Source organism: Chelonia mydas, chromosome 14, assembly GCF_015237465.2.
Source record: "Chelonia mydas isolate rCheMyd1 chromosome 14, rCheMyd1.pri.v2, whole genome shotgun sequence".
Taxonomy (NCBI): domain Eukaryota; kingdom Metazoa; phylum Chordata; order Testudines; family Cheloniidae; genus Chelonia; species Chelonia mydas.
The window spans coordinates 8,033,132-8,055,307 of NC_051254.2; the positions used below are offsets into that span (position 1 = coordinate 8,033,132).

Below are 22,176 nucleotides of genomic sequence, written 5' to 3' on the forward strand. Positions count from 1 at the left end.
TGCTACTGGTGCCATTACAAATTAAAATCCACAACACAGTTAAATTAAGGAGCTGGCCCATACCCATAAAAGCCAGGAAATTCAGAGCTACGTCTGAGAAATCCAAGCTGCCTTTATAAGATGAAGTGCTGGGTCTAAAACCTCTGCAATACTGAAGCACAAAGAAAAATGAAGCATCAGTCTTAAACCTGAATTTCCTGGGCTTTATACAAGTTAGACCTTTGACATATTAAATATTTATCATTGGACATTACTTTGGTGCATTTTATTTGTAAAATACTTGCCAAAAATGTCACAGCATACCCCACACATCTTCAAAAACAAAAGTAACCATGTAAAGTAGTAAGTGCAGACTTATTTCTTATGTGGATCAAGACAAACATCTACAAATTTATAAAAAAAAAAAAAGAACCACTACTGGGATAAATCACAAGACTAATTTTGATAACACAGGCAATACATTTTATTATGTTGTCACCAACTGTAGCAAAAAAATGTTTAACAATTAACTGAATAATCAAGGGAACTTAACTGTCAACAAGAATTCAAGAGTTTTTATTCATGTTCTAAGTTTTGGCCAAGGAGGGTTTGATAGGGAGAAAATAAACCAAATATACACTGGGATAATAGTCTATTACCAAGTTTTAATGCCTTCTTCAAAAGCATTAAGTATACTGAAGCATCTTATTGCAGGTTATGTATCATCTCCTCTTTGGCAATAAGATGTGTGGTTTTGTTAACTAGGGCCATCAGTGAGTTGAGCTTGTGAGACCAGTCATTGAGTAGGTTATTTGGGTCCTTGGGCCTCTGGAAATTGATAATTCCTGCCAACCTGTCTACTTTTGCAAAGATGGTCTTATTTACTACTAGGTTGGACAGGAACTCCTCCGATTCCTGCAAAGGAGACAAACGGCATTGAATAAGGAGAACAGCATTTGTAATTAACAAAATACCCAATATTGTTTTCAAATTTCCAGTTAACACGACAGCAGTGTGACTGAGGTGTTACCAATACTAACCTTAGAATTATGGTACTTATAGTGGCCATAATATTTAATATTAACGCCTCTGGCATTGGAATTATGTTGTAGCTACTAAACTACTTAAGATCAGCAAGTTCTGATGTTAGCCACACTAAACAGTTAACATCTATTTTCAGTTCAAGATACATCTAACAAACTGCACAAGTCAAATATATTACATCTGAAAGCCTCTTAACATACACTGGGAGCACTTGGCTAAACAGCTTCCAGAACATGCTTTCTACTGCTAAATTCCACACCAATTACACTGTACAAACACTGGTCAGGTAAATGATGCTTCTGCGAGGTGGTGCTGTGCAGAGCAGGAGGTGCAATTAAAACACCTTAAAGCAAAATACTCTGAACTAAACACGCTGTGAATTTGCCCTCCCAATGCCAATGGGGTGCAGGAGGGGGTACGGAGTGCGGGAGGCGGCTCAGCTCACGGGGTTGGGGTGCCGGAGGGGTGCGGCAGGGAGCTCAAGGCAGGAGGCTAGGGGGCTCAGGGCAAGGGGTTGGGGGTGCTGGAGGAGTTTGGTATGTGGGCTCCGGCGAGCTGCAGCTTACCTCAAGCGGCTCCGGCATGGCAGCGGCGTGCAGCAGGGATAAGGCAGGCTCCCTGCATGCCCTAGCCCCGCGCCTCTCCCGGAAGTGGCCAGCATGTCCAGCAGTGGCTCCTGGGGGTGGGGTGGGGCAGGCATCTCAGCCACGCACTGCCCTCGCCTTCAGGTACCACCCCTGAAGCTCCCATTGGCTGCAGTTCCCCATTCCCAGCCAATGGGAGCTGCGGGGGGCAGTGCCTGCAGGTGAGGGCAGCACCTGGAGCCCTCTGCCTCCCCTCCCCCAGGGGCTGCAGGGATGTTGTGCTGGCCGCTTCCGGGAGCAGTGCACTATCAGGGCAGACAGGGAGCCTGCCTTAGCCTGCTGCGCCACAGGGCTGGCAATCCTGCAGGCTGGATTGAAAGCCCTGACGGGCCAGATCTAGCCCACGGGCCATAGTTTGCCCCCCCCGCTATAAACTCATTATCAGAGGCAAAACTGAAAAAATATTCTATTTAACATCTGTATTATTACTCCTGAGGGATTTTAAACAGTTTCTGAATTATAATAATTGAACCAAAATTCAAAAAAGTTAATATTGTTTTTTTCCATTTAGTTTCTAATGGTAACAGCTGGAAAGCATTGGTTACACAAGGATGGGCATCAGAGACTAAAAGCAATATCATCAGGGCTGTTTTGAGGCTAGATACATTAACGATTGTGAGGCGCTCAGATACTATAGTGATAAGCGTAAGTATGAGAGAGTGCAAATTTTCTTCCTCCGGGTTCTTTACTCAGAGTGATATATTTTTACCTCCTCTTTCTGCACTGGATGCATGGCTGTTCCAAACACTATTTGTGATAGACTTGTAATATATTTTTAATCTTAAAAAACACCAAATGCAAATAAATGCAAATTAAGTCAAAAAGCTATTTTCTTGAATACTGAGTTCTCTACCATATGGACAAGCCTGAGAAGAATGCTGAGGATATCCTGAGCAACACTTACATCAACAGATAGATCCAGGAGCTGTGCCATTCTCTTCATTGTAATTCTGGTATAATATTTTGCCATTATTCTAATATTCTGGAATAAAAGTGTTCACAGTAGAGGGTTATTTGCAAGAAATAACTGACAGGCTCCAAAAATATAAAAGTCAATGTTAAAAACTGATTGGGACTTGTGTTGCTATAATGGCTTATCCAGAGAAAGGTATGCAAACGAATAAGGGGTCTTTTCTTGGACACATACAATTCTCCTGCATATACAAAGGCAAGATACTAACTACAGATTTAATATTAAACAGCACTCTTTTCAAGTTTCTACCCTAAGCAGAATTTCAGAGGGCCGAGTCTTATAACTTATGTAAGCCCTATTTAAATATTAAGTATTTGTTTGCACTTGTGCTGTTTTGTTTATAATTCCATTGTTTGCACAAACAAACTGCTATATTCCAATTTGTTAAAGTGAATGCAAAAATCAGTTTATGATTTCTGAGCCCAAGTGGTGGAATGTGCATCACTCTCAGAGTGCTTGATCTACTTTTTTGACACAGCATCAGCTGCTAGCAAAGACACATACCTACAAAATTAACATTTCAGGAATGCAAAAGACGTAGAACATTATGAAAAGAAGAAAAGACAACTTATCAGCTTCTCTCATATCTTCTCTCCTGTCCCTCTCTTTGTAAATAAAATAAGCAAAAAGCATTTTTAGCAATTCCATGCTTAATTTATATTGTAAGAATGGTTAAAAAACAGGCTGCACTTACGTGCTCCACAACTCTGTTCTTCAAGTCTTTCCATCTCTTTTCACCTTCCTCTGTATAACCAAAGACGTCTGTGGCAGGACTGTCAAGACTTCCTTCTCTTAATTCCTTTCCATATTCCTCGACTAGGACGGTCCAGCGCATCAACTCCATAGTGGTAAATAGTTTTAAAAGATCTCTGTAAATGGTTTAATGAAATCAGTTCACAATTCTATACCAATAAAACTTGTATTTTGTATTAAAAATCCGGCCATAGCAAACAGCTTGATTTTATCACTACTAATTATAACTTTTAATTCTACTCAGCACTTTAAAATTTATAATTCACAAATGGGAAGTTTTTACATTAACACTTCCTATTGACTGACTGATTCTCTCTCTCACACACTCACACACACTCTACGGCCTCAATTTCCACTTCTTTTTACCATATGTTATCTTAGTCACCTGTGCAAATTTGTGCCAAATTCTACCAAACCAAACCATTTCACACCCACTTTGCATAGCTGTACTTGACTATACAAGCTGCATAGTATTGTTTTGGGAGAGACAGATACTCGGAGCTAAATTTAAAAGGGGGTGTCATCAATCCAGCCTCTCTTGTCCATCTGCAATTCTTGTATGTACATCCATGGGTGCAAACAACAACATTTAAAGTAATTTATGCTTGATTTGTACTCCATGTGCTTACACAAAAAGGGTTTGCACGTGTAAATTCTATCATATGCATGTAACGATTGTATATGGACCATATTTTGAAAATTAGACTCTCAGTATTATTTAGTGAAGTATTATGGAATAATAGCTGTTCAGACTATGTCCAGAATACAGAACTCTCTAACACAGACACACATTTATGTTACTATTTATAATTCTGACTTGCACACTCACAGAAACATCTTTATAGATTTTTTTTCACACCACATTAATTGTATAGGAAATATTTACAGTAAACCAATGGTTCTCAACCTGTGGCCCAATCAGCACAGAGCTGCGGCCCATGTGACATTCTCAGGGCCATAAAGGTAGCATTGGATCCGGCCCACAATGGTAAATAGGTTGAGAACCACTGCAGTAGACTAACAGTAGCTGAATCCCTTCCGCCTTCAAAACACTCCTTAAAGGGCTGTTTTTTTGTTTTGTTTTTTTGTCAGAGTGGACTATTCAAAAGATACTTACTTATACTTAGGGATTTCTTCTAGCTTTTTGTCACTGCTTATTCTGTGTACCAGATCAGACTGTTCATTGTCGTAAGGTGAAAGGATAACATACAGAACAACATTCTTCAGTTCCTGTTCAAAGGAAAAAAATGGTGTTTTTTTATTACAGAAAAATAGAACAAAACAAAACACAATACTGATGTCAAAACAAAAGCAGTTCTCAGAGTATGAATAAAATGTATGTGGGGCTAATCTACTGTACATATAACAATATACATTCTGTAAGGCTCAAATTTTTTTAAGAAACTAAGGTAATAAAACAGAATAAAAATAAATTTAATAATTAAATTTGTCAAAACAAAACTTTTACATCTTGATCACAAGGCAAGATGATTCAGGTCAGGTTATTTGTAATAACAGCATTTAAGAGAAAAATAATCTTGAGTTTGCAGCATTTGCATTGTGTATGCTGTTTCAGAGCTAGCTCCATAAATTCAGAAAAATATTATTCAGAATTTAATTTCACAAGTCATTCTAGGCTTTCACTCATGAAATGGAGAAGTTAAGTCATCCTCAGAATTTAAGACAACATACACTATATGTCATTGATACAAATACTAATTACATAAGAACACTCATAATTGCTTTTATTATATTCCTCCTTATGTAGACAGTTTGTTAATGTTCATATACACGTAGATGGGCTAAAGGATCCATGTTCATCTCTAACAAATACAGTAAAATATACAGTAAAATGGGTATCTGCCACTATGAACTGCTGCAATTCCATTTGCCACGTTTTTACCTGCTGCCATTTTTCACTTTCAGCCTGGATACAAGGAGTATCATAAATGGCTCTGTAGTGCTTACAGATTGAGAGGTAGGAACCTTCATGCTGATCCAGCTGAATCATTAAGTTGTAGTATTTCAGCTTTGATTTCTGAAACAATTTCAAACAAATGTCAAAATCTGAAACAGATCCACTAATCTCACAAATTACAGCCAACTGAATTCCAAAGACTGACTATACAAAAACTCCTGTGCATAAAGAGAACGCATGCCTTAGACTGACAGAAAAAAAAAATCCCTCCATCAACTTTACCTCTGTGTTTTCTTCCTGGAAAAACTTGGTGTTAATTTTTTTGCTGATAATTTGGGTCCGAACATAGTCTTTTACAGCCAAACAGAGTCTCATCTGCTCCAAGATGAATTCCACCCGCTCTTTCTTTTCCATTGAACCATAGGTTTCCACCTAAAAAGGAAACTGAAGTGTTTAACTCCATGGATCTTTATTTAATAATGTTAAGGAGAGAAGCATGCCCTTCTAGCAAAGATTTTCATTACACTTCTTTCATGTGCTTATTATAAAATATTTAGCTTTCAACCAAAGCTGCTATATGTATAATTCTACTACATGGACTTACTGAGCATCATATATATGTTATAACAGAGGACAAATTAATACGGTCTGACCGCGTGCATTTAAATCACCCAAAGAGTATGTACATAAGCTAAAATCCCCCCCAAAACTTGCCTTATGCACTTGTTTGTGTATGCATAGTCCCACATACACAAACCCCCACTGACACGCTTCATTTATGCACACACACATTTAAACATTTGCCTCTTGTTTTCTGGAAAAGTTTCTTAAGAAAGGCATTGTAACCAAGAAGCTAATTTTACTCAGAAGTCTCTACCTTTGAACAAAGCACCAACAAAGATGATTAAACAACAACGTTCATTAGCTTTGAAGGAAGTGTATCCACCCCTTTCAGCAGAAAAAATGGTGGCTGTTATGTGGCAAACAGATGGGAATTCTCAAGCTCTGAAGAAATAGAAATGTGAAAAAAGTGTAGGGTTCTCTTTGGCTATACCCTCACATCCTTAACTCAGCCCAAAGGACCCACACACTACTCTTTTAGCAGAATAAAACATGGGAGGGAATTCCTTCCAGACACATCAAAAGCCAGTTCCCTGTGCCAAATTCATGTAAAAAACAAACAAACAAAAAAACAACAAAGAACAAGTGGATCCAAGAACACTTCATTTTGAATGCTGGCGTGAGAGAGTTTGAATTCTCTGTTCCAGAAGTCAAAAGATTAACTAGGACTAAATCCTCTGTACCAGCTAATACATGGGAACCTCCTTTCCCAAAAGGAAAATATGCTGGGTAATTTTCAGCATCAGCCAAATTAGCAGAGCTAGAGCATTTTAAATCTAATTACACTTCCACTGAATACAGTTAATTGGTTCCTGGATAGCTATGCTTGATTAAGCCTCAGATCTCTCTACAATTTTACTGTTAGTTGTTGAGAAAATATTGATTTTTGTAGGTGAAACACTTATGAACCATATGATGCATTACCTGTAGTTCTTGCAAAATTGAAGCAGCTTCTTTCACGTCACCATTCTGTTCTTTTATTGTTGCAAGTGTCTTTGTAAGACGAGCACGCTCAATTTCCACGTAGATCTGGAATTAAAATAAAATCCAACATTGAAACTTATTTTACTAAGTTAAAGCGTGTTACATCTAAGGCTGCAATACACACATCTGCGTAACTTTACACCCAGGAATAGTCTCACTGAAATCTTTCTACTGTTCTTTAAATGAAGTGAACATAATGTGATGACTTTGTGAGTAGAGCATTAATTTATGTTACACCTGCTTTAAGAAATGTTTCCATAGAAGTTTTCTCTGTGCTACAATAAGAGTTTAATATTTGGAAACTCAAATTAAGTTTAAGGAGAGTGTATATAGTCTGTATTTAAAAACCATAAAAAAACCAAAAAAAAAAAAAAAAACCAAAAAAAAAAAATAGGAAACACTTCTTTTTAATATTTCGTTAATCTATTGTTCACGACCAGTGCTGTAGCCCTGGAAATATTCAGATAAGAGATACAGCAGAGGCAGCAACACTGCAAAGCTCCCTTTGTTACTGAGTCTCAACCCTGATCTGGAAGGTCAGCATCTAGGAATAAGATAATTCATTCATCTCTCTACCAAGACTCTCAGCGAAGCAAACAATGATGGCTCATTTTGTGATGGGAACTGTTGTCTACCACAAACTCGGATGGAAACTATCTCCTTTTACAAGCACTTCTGACCAGCCATCAGTTAACAACTTTTGGTTACCAGCTACCTAGGCTTGATTTGAACTGGTAAAAGGTGTAAGAGTAAATAAACACAGACTTCTATGATACACTTCCTATTTTGTTAATTTTCTATCATACCTAATAAGACTAAGAGTAACACATGTGTAACATAACTTCATAAATATACAATTTGTAACATCAATCCTCAGCTGCTGAAAACAGGTGTGTTTTGTCATTGTAACTGCATATGCTCTTCCAGACCTTCTGGCACACTAACACCATCCACAATGAGTTGAAGAAGAGTGTTATTTTGCCCTTCATCAAAAAGGGCAGCAAGGCCGAAGGGAGTAACTACCGAGGTATTACACTGTTGGCAGTCCCAAAAAAATCTTTGTTTCCATGTTAATGTCTTGAATCAGTAATGCATTTCACAGCAAAGGCTGTGCTGTTTTAGACCTGGTCATTCCACTAACGACCAGATCTTTACCTTGAGACAGCCTTTTGAGAAGATGTCTGAATTTAATAAGTCACGTGCAGCACCTTTTACAGATTTCTTTCAGCCCTTTTATTGAGCGTATTGAGCAACGCTTGGGAGAATATAATAAGGCAACCTGATGTCCCTGGGAAGATAGTGTCATTGATAGAAGAGCTCTATAATGGAACAAAAAGCTCAGTTCAAGTTAATGGTAGACACAGCATAGGTTCCTATTTCCATAAGAGTTCAGCACAGCTGTGTCCTGTCACCATCATTGTTCAATATCAACATGGATAAGCTCGAAGAGGCAGCTGTTGGTAGTGTCTGGCTGACCACCATTTTGCTTCAAGACCTCAAATATGCCAATCACGTTGCCTTGTTGGCTCATTTTGGTGAATCACTGCAGCTGACGGCCAATCTGCCTCTGCAAGAAGCAGCACACACTGGGTTGGTTACAATATGGACAAAACTAAGTCCCCTAGCCAGTACCATCATGTAGCTTTGTGACAGATTTATGTTACCAATTTGCCTGGGGCATCAGGTGATTAGACTGAGGCCGCAGGATTTTTAGGGGAGGAGATGAAGGAGCACACCAAGTGACTAAGTTTTAAAGCTTTATTAATAAAATAACAGCGGTGAATGCAGGGTGCTTCCCATGTCACTCAGAGGAAGGAAGAAAGCGTTAGTGCCCATGCCCTAACCCACTTTCATACTTACACATGCACAACCCAAGGCTGGCCAAGCCTGGGTGTAACATAAGAAGAAGAGGGGGAAAGGTGGACAAGAGTTTTGTTTTGTGCACAGGCCGTCCAGGGTCTGCTGTTGATTTTTTATTTGCTTTAGCTTTTAGGAGGGTTTTAAGTCCTGGGGTTTTTTGGGGCGTTTTGTTTAGGGACCTTTGTCCCCCGTGCTTTTTGTACCAGTCCACACTGGCCTTTTGTGGCTTTTTTAAAACACCCCGGCTTTACGGACGTGAGACTGTTGTTCCCCCCCCCACTCACTGGCCTTTACCGTTTTACTAGTTTTTGCAATTTTTGGCAGTTTAGTTTACTGCTTTGTTTTTATGGCTGGTCGGAGTTGGAATTCAGGCCCCCGGTTTTTTTGGCAGGCAGCTGAGAGTCAGTTGTGTGCCATGGCCTTGGGCTGGAGTCACCGTCTTATCTTCGGACCTAGCTGGAGCGTCGAGCTAACCCATTCCCTTTTCCCTTCCTCCCCTAACAGCCTCTTGTAACCTGCAAAGGAACCTTTCACTCCACACTCTCACCTTCAACCCCTCCCAAAATCCATTTTTATGCATATGCCTATATAGGCATTAGTGATATACAATGCTGGTGCTTACCCAGGGGACCCCAAAGGGGGGCAATTTTACTGTGACATTCCCATGGGGCTATTTTACTGTGACAGCTTCCAACTCTAGGTTACAACCACTTCAGCATTAACTGGGTGGTTGCATGAAGGGTCTGGACAATCCTAGCAAAGAGGTACCACTTTCATCCTCACCGTCATGCAAAAGCTCCTATCTGAGGTACCCCAGCCTTGCAAATTGGGGGGGAGAGGGGGTGAGAAGAGGTAGGAGAAAACCTGTGATTTGGAAGAATTGGCTGAGCAAGAGTATTATATGGATTTCCCAATTAGTCAAGGATGAGAGCTTTGTTTCTTTTCTAACACTAATGCAACAACATGACCTGCCACCCTCAACAGAGTGGCAGTACTTACAACTAAAACATTTGTTGATGTATCAATTTGGTTTGGATGTCCTAGGACTGCCAGAAGTCCCAGAGCAACTGGGAACCTTGGAAATGTTTCATAAACTCCTTAGGCCTATGTCTACTACATATGCTTTTACTAATGAATAGGCCCTCCACTGGTCTGGAGTTTTTTGTGAAACCATAGAAAGGGAAGTTATCACAGCCCAATGGCAGAGAATATTACAGAATGTTACAAATGCTTCTGTGATTCTCAGCAAAATAGTCTACTCATAATGTACTGGACACCACAGAGGTTGGCAAGATGGGGTCCCTGTCCTCTGATGTTTGTTGGTGCTGTAAGAAAGAAAAAGGAACCCTGATGCATATACTATGGGACTGTCCAACAGTCAGACAGCTGTGGAAAGAGGTGGACATTAGTGAAAAATAGTGTTTGGCCTCAGCAACCAAACCTCAGCTGAAAGGTATATCTTAGGTTATATACCTACTATGCTGTGTTTAACTCCACTGCAAAGATTTTGGTTCTTGAGGGCTGTAATGATTACCAAGTCCATGATGTTACATAAATGGAGGAGTAGGCTAATGCCTGGAATAAAGCAGTGATATTCGGACCAGTATGAGTTAGCAGCAAAAGAAAGAATCGCTTATCGATGTAGAGACCAATATGAATTCAAAGAAATATAGATTTTTTTGATATACGTTTGGACAAAAAATTTTAAGATAGATCAAATAATGCCAGCCTTCCATTCCACCTGACATCTCTGCTTTTTCTGTCCTTGTCCACTTCCCTGTGGTCCCCTCCTTCACCTTTACGCCTATTAGTGTATTTTTTTGTTTGTATAATTCCCTCCACCCTAACATGTTACACCTGAGTAAAACTGTCTGATTTTGTATTGTCCAGTCTTACAGCATCGACAAGTTGCGTAATTGCATAATTTTATTGGAAAGCCTGTGAATTGTGCAGTACTTGGTAACATATACAAGGTGTAAGTCATTTACCTTTTTGTATTTTGTTGTTTGATTATGAAAATTAATAGATATGGTAATCACAAAAGAGGAATGCTGCTGCACTGTCAGCAGTCTCATGGTCACCGAAAGCTTCAGTGGTGCAATAAAACTGCCATTGATGGAAACAGACTGCACATCTAACTAAATTGTCTGAAGAACCAAGCCAGAGATCTATCCAGGAGGTACTCGATGTACAAGGAAGCTATGTCCCTTCTGAATTTGCCTTTGATGATGATGATGATGGATGATGATGATATGTACACAACTTTAAATCTTATAGTCAACAATAAGTACTGAAAATAAATCTTAAAAAGACATTGTAGGGTCCAGCTGAACTCAGTATTTGCATTTTTTAAAAGCAAATTGTACAAAAGCTAAGCCTAATAGAAATGTTCCCATGAATTATATTTTTTGTTTTGGTTTTTGTCCTTTGCTTTTTTAAAATTCCTACATCAAGATTTTTAAACAAAAAAATCACGTTCAGTGTTTGGAACATAAGCATTCGACACCATGCTAATTCACCAGAATAAGGAAGTAAAACTGACTAGTCTATTTTCATTGCACAAAAGGAGACATAAAAAGTAAACAAACACCATTAAATTGAATTTTTAGAATTCTCAGCTTTAATACTTGAAGGTGTCATTAAAATAGAGACTTTAAAAAAAAAAGTATTCCAACAAGCTACTTAAATGAGCAATATAGGGAAATAATTTTCCAAGATATTTTGAATAGAAATATACAGATTTCCTTATCAGATTAATTTCAAAATGTATTTTGGCTCTCTCTCTAACCAGAAAAAGGAAATAATGGTAACAAGACATGCTTTAAGAAAGGCAAATATCCTTTTTATTATGCCACTAGACATCAAAAGGTTCCAGTCTGAAAACAAAAAGTCTTACCTTTCCTTCTGTTACCATACGCAGTGTGTCTATTAATCGCAGTTTGATTGGTAGGTCTGTAATCTCCTCAACATAAGTACAGCACTGCTGAACCATTTTAGCAACTGCCTGGTGTAAACAATGCAAAACAAAATATTACTCTATTTTTAGATTTCTAGAAGTGTGCCAAAAACATAATCTTGGAGTATTTTATAATAAAATGTTAAGATACAAGGACTATTAATATCAAAGTAAATGGACTCTCTCCCAAAATAAGTGTGTAGGTGTGTTGGAGGGGCTGTTTTCACTCCTACTAGGCATGAACTTAATAGGATAAAAGAGAAGAATAAAAGACCCATGGCATGGCCATGGCTGGCCTGGGGCAACTGACTTTGGCTCGTGGGGCTCCAGCTTCAGGGCTAAAAATTGCTGTGTAGATGTTTGAGCCCACCCTCACAGAGCTTGGGCTCCAGCCTGTGCCCAAACATTTCAGCCTGAACCCCGGAAGTTTGGGTCAGCTGACCCAGGCCAGGCACGAGTTTTTTATCCCCAGGTAGACATAACCAAAGTGAGCAGATGACCTTCCACAGGAAGATGTTACTGAGATCAGAGGCTGGCTCAAGTCAAACGGGATGTGTCTATATCACTTCTCTCAAATTTGTTCTCAATTTACTTGTTTGGGGGATTCATTCTAGCTACACTTTTCCCTTGAAGAGCAGAATTGATATTTTCTTATGCCAAATCAAACTGACTACTTTGCAGGCTGGAAAGAGCTTATCTATTTGCTACCAGATTTCCATAATATAAAAGGAAGTGTTCAGTATGCATTTTACCCTGGTCTAAATAAATAGTGGGGTACACTGTCCCTTCCTTTGTGGCATCTGTAAATTTCTAGAAAAATATGAAGTTATTTCTGGTTGATGTCAGCATACCAGTTTCCAATGTATGTGTTCTCACATAAAGCGTAGACCTGTATGACCATGATAAACAGATTTGTTGCAAAAAGAAAAGGAAGACTTGTGGCACCTTAGAGACTAAAATTTATTTGAGCATAAGCTTTCGTGAGCTACAGCTCACTTCATCGGATGCATTCAGTGGAAAATACAGTGGGGAGATTTATATACACAGAGAACATGAAACAATGGGTGTTACCATACACACTGTAAAGAGTGTGATCAGGTAAGGTGAGCTGTTACCAGCAGGAGAGTGGAGGGGTGGGGTGGGGGGGGCCCTTTTGTACTGATAATCAAGGTGGGCCATTTCCAGCAGTTGACAAGAACCTCTGAGGAACAGCGGGGGGAATAAACATGGGGAAATAGTTTTACTTTGTGTAATGACCCATCCACTCCCAGTCTTTATTCAAGCCTAAGTTAATTGTATCCAGTTTGCAAATTAATTCCAATTCAGCAGTCTCTCGTTGGAGTCTGTTTTTAAATTTTTTTGTTGAAGAATTGCCACTTTTAGGTCTGTAATCGAGTGACCAAAGAGACTGAAGTGTTCTCCGACTGGTTTTGGAATATTATAATTCTTGACGTCTGATTTGTGTCCATTTATTCTTTTACGTAGAGACTGTCCAGTTTGGCCAATGTACATGGCAGAGGGGCATTGCTGGCACATGATGGCATATATCACACTGGTAGATGTGCAGGTGAATGAGCCTCTGATAGTGTGGCTGATGTGATTAGGCCCTATGATGGTGTCCCCTGAATAGATATGTGGACACAGTTGGCAACGGGCTTTGTTGCAAGGATAGGTTCCTGGGTTAGTGGTTGGCGTAGAGGGCTTCTACATCCATAGTGGCTAGGATGGTGTTTTCAGGAAGATCACCGATGGATTGTAGTTTCCTCAGGAAGTCAGTGGTGTCTTGAAGATAGCTGGGAGTGCTGGTAGCGTAGGGCCTGAGTCTACATAGCCAGACAATCCTGCTGTCAGGGTGCCAATGCCAGAGATGATGGGGTGTCCAGGATTTCCAGGTTTATGGATCTTGTGTAGCAGATAGACTATAAGCCGTCAGGAACAGTATCCCCGATAATGTCACGGCAAACCTGGTGGCTGGACTTTGTCCTCACCCATAACTACTTCACATTTGGGGACAATGTGAACCTTCAAATCAGCGGCATTGCTATGGGTACCCGCATGGTCCCACAGTATGCCAACATTTTTATGGCTGTCTTAGAACAACGTTTCCTCAGCTCTTGTCCCCTAATGCCCCTACTCTACTTGCGCTACATTGATGACATCTTCATCATCTGGACCCATGGAAAAGAAGCCCTTGAGGAATTCCACCATGATTTCAACAATTTCCATCCCACCATCAACCTCAGCCTGGATCAGTCCACACAAGAGATCCACTTCCTGGACAATATGGTGCAAATAAGCGATGGTCACATAAACACCACCCTATACCGGAAACCTACTGACCGCTTTGCCTACCTACATGCCTCCAGCTTTCATCCAGACCACACCACACGATCTATTGTCTACAGCCAAGCTCTACGATACAACCGCATTTGCTCCAACCCCTCAGACAGAGACAAACACCTACAAGATCTCTATCAAGCATTCTTACAACTACGATACCCACCTGCTGAAGTGAAGAAACAGATTGACAGAGCCGGAAGAGTACCCAGAAGTTACCTATGACAGGACAGGCCCAACAAAGAAAACAACAGAACGCCACTAGCCATCACCTTTAGCCCCCAACTAAAACCTCTCCAGCGCATCATCAAGGATCTACAACCTACCCTGAAGGACGACCCGTCACTCTCACAGATCTTGGGAGACAGGCCAGTCCTTGCTTACAGACAGCCCCCCAACTTGAAGCAAATACTCACCAGCAACCACACACCACACAGCAGAACCACTAACCCAGGAACCTAACCTTGCAACAAAGCCCGTTGCCAACTGTGTCCACTTATCCATTCAGGGGACATCATCATAGGGCCTAATCACATCAGCCACACTATCGGAGGCTCGTTCACCGCACACCTACCAATGGGATATATGCCATCATGTGCCAGCAATGCCCCCTGCCATGTACATTGGCCAAACTGGACAGTCTCTACGTAAAAGAATAAATGACACAAATCAGACATCAAGAATTATAATATTCCAAAACCAGTCGGAGAACACTTCAATCTCTTTGGTCACTCGATTACAGACCTAAAAGTGGCAATTCTTCAACAAAAAAATTTAAAAACAGACTCCAACGAGAGACTGCTGAATTGGAATTAATTTGCAAACTGGATACAATTAACTTAGGCTTGAATAAAGACTGGGAGTGGATGGGTCATTACACAAAGTAAAACTATTTCCCCATGTTTATCCCCCCCGCTGCTCCTCAGAGGTTCTTGTCAACTGCTGGAAATGGCCCACCTTGATTATCACTACAAAAGGGCCCCCCCCACCCCACCCCTCCACTCTCCTGCTGGTAACAGCTCACCTTACCTGATCACACTCTTTACAGTGTGTATGGTAACACCCATTGTTTCATGTTCTCTGTGTATATAAATCTCCCCACTGTATTTTCCACTGAATGCATCCGATGAAGTGAGCTGTAGCTCACGAAGCTTATGCTCAAATAAATTTGTTAGTCTCTAAGGTGCCACGAGTCCTCCTTTTCTTTTTGCGGATACAGACTAACATGGCTGCTACTCTGAGATTTGTTGCAGTTTAACATCACACTTTACATGTAAACCAAAAACTGCAATACCAATTTCATAATTCATTTTCTTCTGGAAAAAGTCAGTTTTACCATTGTGAGCTAATTACTGCTCTGCTGTACTATTATATTTGTATTCCAGTATGTGCTAAGTATCTTAGTCCTTTCCCCCCCACTTCTTCTCAACACAAAAGGGGGAAAAAACGTACAACTAAAGTTTTTGCAACCTAAAAATATATCTCCTTCCACACAGCTCAGTTTGCTCTGCTATCAAGCATAAATAAAAATATCATCTACATTTACAATCACTAAAATAAAATTAAGACATATCAATCTTCATAGGTCTGAAGGCAAGAGCTGATCACCAGCTAGGGTCAAATAGAAATCCCCCTATGATATAACATTATTGAATACCTAGGTGCATTTAAAGAGGTGGAGGTTACAACTTCATCTGAAATATCAGACTTTACAATCCTCATGTACCTTTCCTCACTAAATCCTGGGTGTCTCAACCAAAGTCAACAGTTAGATATACATGTAAGCGAAAGTCACTAGTAATCCCGTTTCATATGAGCTTAGGTCATGCTTGACTAGTGTGGATTAGCGTCTTTCATGAGGCTTGAATAAACTGAAATTGTAGGCAATCCCAAGCATCAGCACTTCAGAAACACTTGACACACAAGACTAGAATACTAGTTAAGAACAGCTTAATGACACACATTTTCTTGGATTAAGAACTGCAAAGGAGGCAGACCTCAGTGATCAGGGCTAAGTATCTCTCTCAGAGAACACAGCAGAGATTAGGTAGGCAATACACCATGGCTTTTCCCCAACTTTGGACTGCTTAACGGAATTTTACATTTCAGGCTGTCCCTTGCTCTGCCTCACCCCACCCCCCCATTCCCAACATTGATGCATCATTTCCACAATATATCAGTTGGAGCATATGACAGAGTACTCTCTAATGCTGGGGCATGACAGTGGGGTCCTATTCCAGGGTGCACATTGGCAGAGATCCATCCCCACTAAATATAAATGAGGAAGTCTAAAAAAAGGAATTAATCAAGACCTGTACTGGGTCTAGACTTGTTTATTCTGGATATCACCAACAGGTAACAGGAAGGTGCAGAAATCTCAACCATGAAATTACGTAAGAGTGAACAGATATAAATAAGACCAAAATGGAATGGGCAAACAAAAAGTCTCTTTATCATGAATAGCTTTTTGGCATTTCATGAGGCTAGGGGAGAATATAATGTGACCAATGTATTAACACAAAACTAGGTACAGTACCATTGTATCAACAGGGTTAAAGATACCTAAATAGAGAAGCAGAAAAAGGAATTGGTGTTGCTAGTCATCAGAGACTTGAAACCTAGGTGTAGTGTGAGGTAGCGATCAAGAAAGTTTAACAGATGCTGGAAATGAGCAAGAAATGGAGGAGATTGGAATTAATACAAAAAGCTGCAGAGGATGTTTAAATATTGTGTTTAAAGTGAAAGCTACTGAAGAGGCATAAAGGGAGGAGAACAGGAATCTAGGATTACAACTAAAAGGCTAGAAAAAATATCAGAAATAAGATTCAAAGATAAGAACCATAAACAAAGGGGACAAAGTCAATGAAGTTTTTTGAGTTGATATTAAGCTCCAGAACAAAGTGACCAAAATTTAACGGAATCCCACATTCACATTAAATTAAGGATGTGTTCACTCCGAGGAATTAGTGAACAGATTACTGTTGATACAGCAGCAGGATGCTAGGAGCTTTAGAGAGATATAAAGACAAAAGGGAACATTTTCAAAAGCAACTCAGGCACTTAGGAGTCTAAGCCCCGTCGACTTTCAGTGGAACTTAGAAGCCTAAATCACTTTTGAAAATTTTACACCTAGGATGTCTGCAAATTCTTGGGACAGTGCCTAACAAATGAACAGAAGAGAAAAACCAAAAAAAAAAAAAAAAAGGCAACATGAGCGAAGGCTGCAGTTAAGCATGCATGAGTGCGTACATATTAGGGATGTAAATACCATTTTAAAAAGTATCCAACTATTAAAATTATATTGGTTAACCGTTTAACCGTTAACATGATGGGGGCCCCACCCGGCAGAGGTCCGTGGCTGCCGCCTGTCCCCATCCAGCAGAGGTCCGGGGCTGCCGCCAATCTGTTTTAAAAATTAACTGCAATATATTAACGGTAAGACTAATACTTATCGTTTAACTGTTTAATATTTTACATCCCTCGTGCATTTTTCAGTAGGTTAATGTGGATGACAGCAAGGTGAATTTAGCACACAAGCCTCCTTGACTAAGCCTATCAGAAGCAGCAACAGAAGCTGGCATTAGTATATTCAGAAGGCTATTAAAACACAAAGAGCACAGGCACTACACAGAAGCGGAATTAGAAAGGTAACATGATATCTTTCTTTCCTAAACAGCTGCATTTCTTTGTTTAAAAAAAATATAAGGTCACCTGTTTTAACTGACTTCTTCTCTTTGACAGAATAATAATATTTTCATTAAGAGCATCCCAATCTTTAGCTTCATAACACATTTTTACTACAGCAACCAAGATACGGGACGTGGAAACCATGTCAGAGGCCTGCAACAAACAAAAAGTGCATTAGTGACTACATATACAACTTAAAACTACCGAGCCACTACCACTGCAGAGCCTTGACAATACAAAAACAAGAGCAATAATCCATTATAACTCCAGACCCACTATCTTCAAAAGAATGGGGAAATATGGCCAGACTTCCCACCCGCTCCACCACCATCAAGGAAAGGGGGAACATGGCAGAGCCAGCCACTCTAATTTCCCACTAGCACCACTATCTGCCAGGGAAAGGGGGAACACACGAGAGAACACCCCAGAAATAAATATGTTGCACAGCATAGTCTACCTACCGTTCGTGTCTGTTTTTCCAAAGAGAGTAGGGTTTCAATGACCTCTTGAAGTCTTCCTTCCTAATATCATGGACAAACATTATTAGGACCAACATTGAAAAAAATACAGAACAGTTTAACCCAAGAATAGCTAAATGTGTTATAGAAGAAAAAGCATATAGCAAAATCAGGGCGAAAGACTAATTTCAATGTAGTTTATTTCTTTAACAAGGAAGATAGGAATAAACATTAATATAATACTTAGCATTTATATAGCACTTTTCATCTGTATATCTCGAAGTGTCTTACAAAGGTGGAAGTATCATTACCCCCATTTTTTTATGGATGGGGAAACATATACAGAAATTAAGGGAAAAAATAATAGAGTGGCCTTTGGTTTTGAGTGCCTAACTTGGGACATCTTGAGTCTGATGTTCAGAGGTACTTTAACATCATTTGGACTGGTCACAGCTCAGCGTACTTAAAAATCAGGACTTTGTGTGTCTGAAACTCAGCATCCAAAAACTGATGCACAAAATCAAAAGCCACTTTTGAAAGTATCTGTTAAATAACCCACGCAAAACAACACAGCTAGTCAGTGACGGAGCCAGGAATACAACCAGATCACTTGAGTCACAAACCCATTCCCTCTTTCTCATGTAAAATGTGTCTATGCTTTAATTATTGATTTAAGTTTAAAAAAATCCCACCTTCACATACTTAAACTTCCCTCACTTTAAACAAATTAGTTGTTGTAGTATATCTCAGCTTTCCTTGAAATTCACAGACCCATACAGATAACTCCACGCAGAAATGACACGCAGTTGCAACAGTACACATTTTCACATTAGGAATCTGGAGTTATGAATAATCTCAGGGCTGTCAAGCTATGATGACTCGAATGAGGGAGATTTTGAAAAGCTGCCGGTTTAAGTGTATAGCTGACTGTAATACAAAATTTAAAAAAGAGAGAGAAAAACAGAACACGTTCCCTCAGCTAGAGAGCTACCATAAGTAACAGTATGGTGAAGGCAGGAATGTAACCATCAATTTGAAAAGCATATAAGTATATTCCTCCTCTCCCAGTATACCCATAAGCCTCCATTCTCACACGACACACAGTAAGGCTGTGTCTTGACAAGGAAATGTGGTCAAGCTTGAAAACATGCTTGATAAGCCAGATTTAAATTCCTAAACTTCATCCGAATGAAGATGAAAGGTAACACCTGTAATTTGATTTAGTCGGCCAAATTCTAGCCTAAACTAGAACATGACCACTTAAATTAAACTATCAGCATTACCCGGCATGTACACTAGGAAAAAAAGTTGAGTCTGGGTCTGCCTTGGGACTACTTAACCTATTCAAGACAAAGCCTAAGTAAATAAAAATGTAGTTAAATACTGTAACAAAAAACGTTGCTGCTACCCATCTCTCCCTTCCGATATTAAACAGAGCAAGCCAGGAGGTAGGTGACACATGCCTTTGCGCTTCATATACATCCTAATCAAGGGATACAATGCCCGCACTCATTTGATACTGTGGACTATATGTCCTACATTTGTCTATGGGATTTAAAGGCCATTGTAAGGAACTTTAGATCCAAAAACAGATTACATTTCCAAACAAGTATTTTAGCAACACTTAATAGAGGTGTTTGTAACAAACAATGCAGCACTGGGCTACTTAAGCATAAAAACTGGAAGAATTTTTAGAAGGCATTAAGGTATTAGTAATACAGATAAGGGAATTTTCTTCCAAAAGTTATTTTTATCCTGACCAAGTCCCTTCAAACTGTGTACCATAGCTTGTCTAGTATATGTCCACCTACAATCACAGAATTAAACTGCACACTGACATATATGGCCTGTGCCTGCCTGACTGACTATATTGCAGGGAAATATCCCTGGTTTCCTAATTCTTGTGCATCACCACTGTACACGTGTCATACATGGCATCAGTCCACCTCCTCCCTATGCAATTTTGCAGGCTACACCTATTTGGAAAAGGCAAGCTGCAGCATAAAGCCTAAGTCTGGCTGCTGGGGGGAATGATGCCTCCAGGATCCCAATGTATGCTGCAGTGGGCAGTCTGTGTCTGGCTACGCTGAAGTAGAGAGGGTAGGAGGGGGCACAGTTTTGTCACTACACACAATCCATAGCTGCTCTCCTGGGATTCTACTGTAGCCCCCTTCCCTGCACACCAGGGCCTTAAAATACCAGGTGTCACAGCAACACACTTGTTTGCTAGAAGCTGAGAGTGGAGGACAGGGAATGGATCACTCTTTGATTGCCTGTTCTATTCATTCCCTTTGAACCACCTGGCACTGGCCACTGTAGGCAGACAGGATACTGGGCAAGGTGGATCATTAGTCTGACCCGGTACGGTCATCCTTATATTCTTAGATGGTCTCCATCCTCCAGCCGGGAGGGATTCCTTCCTGCAGCATAGTCTGTGCTGGCCTATTGCTGCACGCTGGTGGTTATTCTCTCTCTCTCTCTGCAGATCCCTTGTGCACACCAGTCACCGCCTGGTGGGCTTGGTTCCTCCTTTCCATCTCATAAGCGGCACACCCCCCACCCCCCCCACCCAGTGGGGGTCTCTGCCGAGCCCACCAGCAACGGAGCACCCTACACACTACAGGCCGCAGCAGGGCCCTCGGGCGGGCGATGGGGCGCAAGCTGGACGACTTGGGAGACCGCCCCGTGCCCGGTCCCGTGGCTGTGTGAAGCGGGGAGGGGCACGGCGCTGTCAATAGCAGGACACCGGTCATGACACAGATACATCAAGCCAGGAGCGCTCCCCCTCCCCCCCACGCCGCGGCCCCCAGCGCATTCACCCCTCCCCTGTTTCCGAAGGGGGGCGGACCCAGGGCGTGATTGCACCCCCCCTCCCCCCGGGGAGTCGGGACTGACCCCCTCGCAGCAAACACCGGCCCTGCCCATCCCCCCCGCGCCGGAGGGGGGGGGGGGTTCTCCCCCACTGCGGGGGCGCTTACTGCGGCGTACCTCCCTCAGCCCCCTTGCACCGCGAGCGTCCCCCGGCCCGGCTCCCCGGCGGGCGGCCTAGCCCGGGCCGCGCCATGACTCAGCCCCCGCCGCGGCCGCCGGCTGCCCTTTACCTGGGCCAGCCGCTCGCACTCGGGCAGGCGCTGATCCACCGTGGCGCTGTAATCCACCTCCATCTTCACGATGCGGCCGTCGGACCGCTCCGCGCTGTCGTCCGCCATCCCCCCCCCCGGCTCGGCTCCGCGCCCCGTCCCCGGCCCGGCCTCAAACACACACCGGAAACCAGCAGGGGCACCCACTCAGGCAGCAGCGCGGGCAGCTGGCTCGCGGCAGGACCCCGCAGGCACTGGCGGAGACACCCCACAGCAGCTGCAGGGCCCTGCCTGGCGGGGAGGAGGTAAGGGAGGAGGAGGAGGAGGAGGAGAGGCAGCCCTGGGGGAGGGGAAGTAGCAGAGCCCTGGCGGGCGGGGGCGGCATGAGTAGGGCCCTGGCAGTGGAGGAAGGAACGGGCAAGGGGGAGGGGCTGTAGCCGGGCCTTGGCTGGAGTGGGGCTTGGGGGAGGGGCAGTACCAGGGTCGTGGCCTGGGGTGCGGGGGGGAGCAGGGCTTTGGATGTTAGGGAGGGAACAGATGTGGGGAGGAGCAGGGCCCTGGGAGGGGGGTAGGGAGCAGGTGTGGGGGAGGGGCAAAAACAGGGCCCTGGCTGGGGTGGGACTCTGGAGGGGCAACGGTCAATAAGCTCATGCTCAAATAAATTGGTTAGTCTCTAAGGTGCCACAAGTCCTCCTTTTGTTTTTGGTCAATAAGCTTTAGCGGAAGAAAGGGGAGAGGTGCTGTTGTGTTTAGGCTTCCCTCTCCCTCCCATCTCTGCCTCCCCCCGCCCCACGCACGTTTTTTGAGTTGGGTAAGCGGTGCTGCCCTACAGACCACTCTTCCTCTCCAGCTGCCTTGGCTGGGTGGCTGGTATGAGCTCCC

General features: G+C 42.0%; 2 protein-coding genes across 8 annotated transcripts in view; one reads left to right on the top strand and one right to left on the bottom strand.

Moving 5' to 3' along the window:
- Positions 1 to 439: 439 nt before the first annotated feature.
- Positions 440 to 21,456, bottom strand: PSMD12 (proteasome 26S subunit, non-ATPase 12). The gene is made up of 11 exons (XM_037914087.2): positions 21,316 to 21,456; positions 18,218 to 18,277; positions 17,781 to 17,909; positions 11,673 to 11,780; positions 6,857 to 6,961; positions 5,594 to 5,743; positions 5,297 to 5,431; positions 4,511 to 4,623; positions 3,335 to 3,509; positions 2,572 to 2,649; positions 440 to 894 (listed from the first exon to the last, which is right to left on the bottom strand). The coding sequence occupies exons 1-11, from the start codon at positions 21,421 to 21,423 to the stop codon at positions 685 to 687; spliced, it is 1,371 nt and encodes a 456-aa protein (XP_037770015.1). The 5' UTR covers positions 21,424 to 21,456; the 3' UTR covers positions 440 to 684.
- PITPNC1 (phosphatidylinositol transfer protein cytoplasmic 1) overlaps positions 21,386 to 22,176 on the top strand; it is a 198,495-nt gene continuing 197,704 nt past the window's right edge. For 6 of the 7 annotated variants that reach the window (XM_037914090.2, XM_037914088.2, XM_043527639.1 and 3 more), the window contains exon 1: positions 21,386 to 21,599. In XM_037914090.2, coding sequence (XP_037770018.1) covers positions 21,386 to 21,599 — 214 coding nt within the window. The remainder of the gene's footprint in view (positions 21,600 to 22,176) is intronic. The other variant, XM_037914093.1, reaches the window with a different exon arrangement.

Excerpts from the sequence above, each read along its gene's own strand:
- PSMD12 (XM_037914087.2), bottom strand. The coding sequence starts at position 21,423 with ATGGCGGACGACAGCGCGGAGCGGTCCGACGGCCGCATCGTGAAGATG. Across the intron at positions 6,962-11,672 it reads GTATGGTAACAGAAGGAAAG|ATCTACGTGGAAATTGAGCG; the intron begins GTAAGACTTTTT and ends TTTTAATTCCAG. Across the intron at positions 3,510-4,510 it reads GAAGAAATCCCTAAGTATAA|AGATCTTTTAAAACTATTTA; the intron begins GTAAGTATCTTT and ends AACCATTTACAG.